The 6,699-nt window shown below is 28.5% G+C and overlaps 1 protein-coding gene across 1 annotated transcript; it reads right to left on the reverse strand.

The window, feature by feature from the left end:
* Nucleotides 1–456: 456 nt before the first annotated feature.
* On the reverse strand, nucleotides 457–1,813 carry LOC100783924 (uncharacterized). The gene has a single exon (XM_003529196.5). It carries the CDS (start codon nucleotides 1,542–1,544, stop codon nucleotides 651–653), a length of 894 nt encoding a protein of 297 aa, XP_003529244.1. The 5' UTR covers nucleotides 1,545–1,813; the 3' UTR covers nucleotides 457–650.
* Between the last annotated feature and the right edge of the window lie 4,886 nt (nucleotides 1,814–6,699).

A 6,699-nucleotide genomic window follows, 5' to 3' on the forward strand; every position in this document is an offset into this window, starting at 1 on the left:
CGTTACCGTAAACTTTTTAACTTGGAAAAAAAACTGTTAGCAATCACCAAATACAAGTACCTAATGGAAACACATTATGGTGGGTAGCAGGTTGTTTGGGGTGGAAAACATAAAACCCACTTATGAAAGAGTACTTAACCTTCAATTTTAAAATCCTCAATACTGTCCTAAATTCGGTACATGGTTTGACAAATACGCTTTTACCCACAGAGCAAAGTCATAAATACACGCAAAGAATATAAAAAAATATGAAAATTATTTTGCAACGTGCAAAAGTATCACACAACTTGTTAATGTGTAGACAAAAACAGGATTAGGCTGATGGTGACATCACAAATACCAAAGCTAATCTTAAAAGTTTTCAAATCTACTTAATTTTGTATATCTGAAAAAAAATAAATTCTAATATAACCAAGAAAGAACCAACAACAAAAAAATGAGAATATATAAAGAAAATTGAAAAAACAAAACTTGAAATTACCATTCACGGCAACAATCACTATCATAATAATATTAACATTGTGGAGAAAGCAGAGTCGAGAGACCATGATAGCTGTGACCACACTACTCACATTTGCTTGTAATTTATCATAACATTAAATTGTTTTAAGGTTTCTATCACCAAAATCACAATTTAATCAAAACGTTAACTAAGACCCAATTCTTGCGCTTAAGTGATGCATGCCAGGGTTGAAGCCCAAGCACCCCAACAAGCCCTGCTTATAAGGCAACAACGTTTTCTTCTTCAACTCCACTGAAGCAGCCCGGTTCACGGTGTAATGCAACTCGTGAGCCGAAACCGGTCCTCTCCGTCTCGAAACCGAACCGGAACTCTCCGCGGACCGGAAACTCACGTTCCGGACATCCTCGTGCGCCGTCGTTTTGGACAGAACCGCGTACTTCCGAAAGGGATCCTTGTCCGAAGCTCTTCCCTCGGAGGCGCTTCGGAACAAAAGAAAATCCTTCAGCCTCCACTTTCGGTACCCTTTCCCGAACGAAATCGACGACAAAAACGAGGAGTTAGAAACACTTTCCGAGGTTTTGCTGCTGTTACTCTTCTCCCCTTGTGATGACGTGTCATCACAAGACACGACTTGAATTCCACTTCCTCTGCGACCTTTTAAAGGGGTAGCAGAGGAAATGGAAAATGATGAAGCTCTTTCCCTACCTAGCTTACGTTGTGGAGGTGGTGATGATAATAGTGATGATGATTCTTCGATAACCCTTTTCTCTCTTCTTTTATTCGACGAAGGGGAAAGGGGTTTGAGAGGTCTAATCTTTCCGCCAAGGAACAGTTCTTCGGCGGAAAGGGAAGGTCTCTGGAGTTGACCACTGAAGTCGAATTCAAACTCGTCTTCGGTGGTGTTGGGAGTGGAAGCAGAGGAGTGTCTGCGAGTGGGGCTAGTGGGAGCACTGAAGAAGAAGTTGCCAAAGCGTTGGGGGCTAGAAGGTGCAGTGATGTAAGGAGAGGAACAGTTGCTATCAAAGTTAAAGTCCATGGAAGAAGAAGGTGGAGGAGGAGGCACTGCCACCACCATTTCCATGCCTTTTTAGTGTTGTTTACCAATTGGGATTGTGAGTTTCAAGAAATGGGTGGCGGCTTGGGGAAATGAGGGTATAAATATATAAGGGAGATAGAGACAGAGAGAGGACAGGGGAAAATGAATGAGAGTGGAAAGGGGTGGAGAATGGAGATTTGACTATTGGGAATGATTTTGGTTATTAGAATATACAGAAGTCACCTTTTGATTGGAATTTTGTTATATTTGCATCATTTTCACCTATGTTTGGTCTAATTAATATCTTCTCCAATTGTTTTGCTATTTTCCATTAGTCTCAATAAATTAAGTGAAAAAGTAATAAATAATTCTTAGGTTAGTTAATATAATTGAGATTTGTCAATCGTTGACTTGATCAATGACACTGAGATTGGTTAGTGACAATTTTAGATTGATCAATTTGCTTTGTTAATTTGTTTTTAACTGGAGAAAGGATGTTTCTGTTTAATGTCATAATTTTGTGAATCTGATTTTTTGATTCACTAATGTACATAATAAATTTATGTAAGTCTTAAATGATGTATTACTAAATTATTAAGAAAATTACTGTCATCGTAATTGTTTGCTAAGAAAACTATTGATGTATATTAATACATTTCTATATGATAATATGCAAAATATATGACTGATTAAATATAAATTCATTTATTTATTTGGAATAAATAAAAGAAGAAGAGAATTCTAAACCATTTTCTTTTCTTATTCCGGCTAAGAATAATATATTTGGGTGTGGCGTGAACAAATATGGCCATTACTTCAGCATTTGGCTGGATTTAAAGAAAAAAATAGTATTCCGGAAGGAAACTGATGGAGCAATAAATAATATAGTACGACTTTGCTTCGTTTAATTCAGGAAAAAGAGTGCAGCGGATCTAGAAGAGGAGAAAAATTGAAGACAAAGAAACTGAAAGAGAAGACTACACTTCTTATTTTTCCTTGTTTGATTAAGAAAAAAGGGAAATAAAATTAAAAATTGGTAAAATTAGTTTTGTATCTTTTATTAAAAATCAAACTATTAAGATAATGAGAAATTAACGGCAAAAGAATTAGTAATTACAATGTTTGAATTTGCGAAAATCCATCCAAATCTGTTCATCTAAGTAAACATTAAATCCAATCAAATTAAGCATAGTTTCTATCCGTACCAAAGGAAAAAAAAAATAAGCATAGTTTCTGATAATGTACGTGGTCGTTCAAATTTAAAGAAAATTACCGTTGAAATTAAAGAGTAGCATCTTCTCCCAAAAGAAGGAAAAACGTAAAGATGTAAGAGATACGCAAAGTTCTTCACAATGGTTTTAAGATAATAAGATCATTCAAGTTTTAATTAGAAAATTGGCGTTGAAAGTAAAGAGCACCGTGCTGAAGAAGCTAGAAAGAAAGTAAAGATGTAAGAAAAAGACAAAGGAAATGTTTTTTGCTTGTTTAATTGATAATAGTATAAGCAGTTAGGTTACCGTTTTGTGTATCCCAGTTTTCTTCATGCTTTTGTTTTGTTGGTTAAATTTTCCTAGGTATAGTGATTTTTTTCTTGGTAGGTCCCTTAGTCAGCATCCTAAAATTTCTCTTCTCCATCTTTTATATTTGCTTTATTTTACTTTGAGAAAATAATTTTTCCTTTGAGGTTCTCTTAGTAATTGTATTAATATAGAGAGAGTGTTAGTCTGATCTCTCTTTGTGTTTATGTTTAGTTAGAGAAGTGTTGTAATTTCTTCCACTTCGTACAATTCTTTTCTTTTCCATTCCATTGTGATCTCATATGCTCTTTTTTTCATTTCATATTTTAATCGTGAGTTATTATTCTGTTACTCTGGTATCCAACAGAAAGGTTACCAACTTGATCCCCTCCACTAACGGCTAACAAAAACTAATATATAGTCTAACAAATTAATATTTACTGATAAAAAAACATAATTAACTTGTGTTAATTATTTGAAAAGTATTATACCTTTTTACATTATAAAATTTTATATTTTACTTTTACGGGCTTATTTTTCATTCTATAACCGCATATAGTCACTTTAAGATGATTTTTTTGCTAAAATATATTTTTAATAACTAATAAATATTTAAACTTTGTCTTCCTGGTAATTTTATTTTCATTGATTTTCTAATAAAACAATAATTTTATTTTTGGTACTTTATTTTAGTTCCTAATAAATAGTGAATTTTGTATTTGCTTCCTAATAAAAAAATTTATTTAATAACAAATGAAAAAAATTTATCAAGATATAAACACAAAATTCATTAATTTATCTGGGAATAAAAAATAGTGTCAAGGACAAAAAAAACAAAATTTTTGTTTTATCAGGAAACAAATATGAAGAAAAAAATTATTAGGGAGCAAATATAAATTTGGGTATTTATTAGGTATCACAAACATATTTTAACCTAGTTTTTATTTATTTTTTATGATCAGTATTAGGATTATTCATAAACCGATTAAATTTAATGTGGATCGAAGAAATTGGTCCAAAAAACCGACAACTAAATAAACGGAAAACTGAACGGATTAAAAAAATCAAAAAACTAATTTTTTTATTGGATCAAATCAGGTTTCAGATTTGAATTTAAAAATTGATTCAAACTGAATTTATATATATATATATATATATATATATATATATATATATATATATATATATATATTCATATATTTATAAAATCACTCATTTTTATTTTTATTTCCTATGTATTTGTAAAATTATCATATAACTTATACCTATTTATAAAAAATACAATTAGTTTTTTACTACCTATTTGAGTTAAGATGGGAAAATATACTATTACTAGTTATATAGTTACATATAAATTAAATATTTGATATTTTTAATTATATTTACTATTTATATCTTATATTTTTATTTAATATTTTAATAAAAGTAAGAATAAAATCGAAAGTCAATCCAATCGAAATTGCTTTAAATCATATCAGATTAAAATTTAAACCTAAATCAATTAGATGATAAATCAATAAAACCAAAATGATTAGATTAGATGATTTTTCTCTTCAAAACGGATCAAATCCAATCTGTGAACAACCCTATCAATATATTAAAACTACTGTTTATTTTCTTATTGTTTGGTTTGAAATTATCATAAAATATATTTATATTTTATGTAATGATTTATTTTCTTTCAAAATTATATTTAACGTTTTAAATATTATTACATATTGCAAGCATTTAATAACATTGAATCTCTTTTTTTTTACTGGATATGATATTGTATGTCTTATATATATATAGTGTTAGATTACCCTTTATTTGAATTTAAGTATTAAATTATGTTGAAATCTTATTATTGCACTTAATTGTGAATACATCTTATAACTTAAATTATTTTATTAAAATTCTTAACTTTAAATTTTTTAAATAAGTCTACCATATGAGTTTTTAGACTCTAATCTCTATTTCTTAAGGAAATTTAGGACTCATCTCCTGGTCGAATATGATAGAATAAGAAAAAAAAAATCATACAGTGTTATAATTTATCATTTTATTGAGTTAACAAGATATGCTAACATTATTCTATCTTTTGTTATATTTTGTTTGTCTAGTATATTTCTTAAGTAACATGGTATGACAAACTCTCTCTTTATATCTATTATAGGTAATTAGTTGAATGTTAAAATAACTACTATTTCAAAAATCTTATATATATATATATATATATATATATATATATATATATATATATATTATAATTTTAAGAAAATCAACTACATAAATAAAATATAATTTGATATAATTTAGTTAAAATTATATTTTTTGCATAGTTTTCATAATTTATAAAAAAAAACATAAAGTTAATTTTTAGAAAATCATATGTAACTTTAACAAAACAATAATGTTGTTATTTAAACATAATTTGTATTATATCTTATTATTAACTGATTTGTTAGTTTGATACACCAAACATTGGAAAAAACAAATTACTGTAATTATATACTTTCATTACATAAATAACAAAACTAGACATTTGATTTGATTTGATCTTATTATTAACTGAGTCTAATCTTTAACTTTGTAAAATTTAGTAAACGAAAACTAAAACTAATATAAGATTATTAGGAAATGTTAAAACTAAAACCTCTAAAATGTAAAACACAAGACACAACATTTCACATGTTACTAAATATTTATGAACCAAGCATCTGAGTTGAAAACCAACTATAATTATACACGGCATAACTTATCATTCAAAGTTGTAAAAGCTCTAAAAATAAAACATAAGTCATCCTTGAAAAGAAGTAAATGAAAACTCAATGTAATAAAATTAGAATACGCAATATATTTTATATAATAAACTATCTATCCACAAAATGATAAGTTCACAAAAAGATTCCTAACACAAGCATTCTTGGAATCATTTCCCACAAAATACACCACCAAGAGATATAAACAAAAATTTATAGATATTAGTATAGTATAATGTACTTAAATTACAAACAAATTCAAAATAAACACAAAGTTAGATGTTGCATCTGGAAACACAAATATAATTTGCATTCCAGCTTCCAAAATTTGTGATTATGCTAAAGACCTTCATCCACAACCAAATTTTGTAGACTTCCTCTAATGATTGTAATTAACAATCTTGCATTCCGTAATCCCTTCCAAATTCAAATGGGTGAATCCTGCACCTTTCATAAATGAGTACATGGTAATTGGTACATCTTGAACAAATATGAAATGTCAATCACAAAAATTGGATTGATAATACTATACATGGAACATAAATAACAAAGCAAAGGAATACAAATGTCAATTGAAAAGAGCAGATAACCAACAAAGGTTCAACACAAACTTACATTAGAATCTGTATCAACTTTGATATTAGTAGTGATGTTTTTGTTGTTCAATTGGGTGTTGACATAAGCCATAAACAATAATAAAATGTGGTTTTTGAGTAAATATTATTGTCGACATATATATAAATCAAATACCCCAAAATAGAAGTGAGTATCTGAAGAATAGAATTTTTCTAATGACACCGCAAAAACATTTATCACTGGTGATTCAGTATTTTCAATATGTCAGTCCAATGTGTACAAAAATATACCAAAAAAAATTAGAAAAAGAAATAGAGAATCTTTTCTCGCTTTATCCACAACATCTTTTGCCTTAAATTTGTTTCA

The sequence above is a fragment of the Glycine max genome, chromosome 7 (assembly GCF_000004515.6).
Source record: "Glycine max cultivar Williams 82 chromosome 7, Glycine_max_v4.0, whole genome shotgun sequence".
Taxonomy (NCBI): domain Eukaryota; kingdom Viridiplantae; phylum Streptophyta; class Magnoliopsida; order Fabales; family Fabaceae; genus Glycine; species Glycine max.

Coding starts and splice junctions, on each gene's coding strand:
- LOC100783924 (XM_003529196.5), bottom strand. CDS start 1,544: ATGGAAATGGTGGTGGCAGTGCCTCCTCCTCCACCTTCTTCTTCCATG.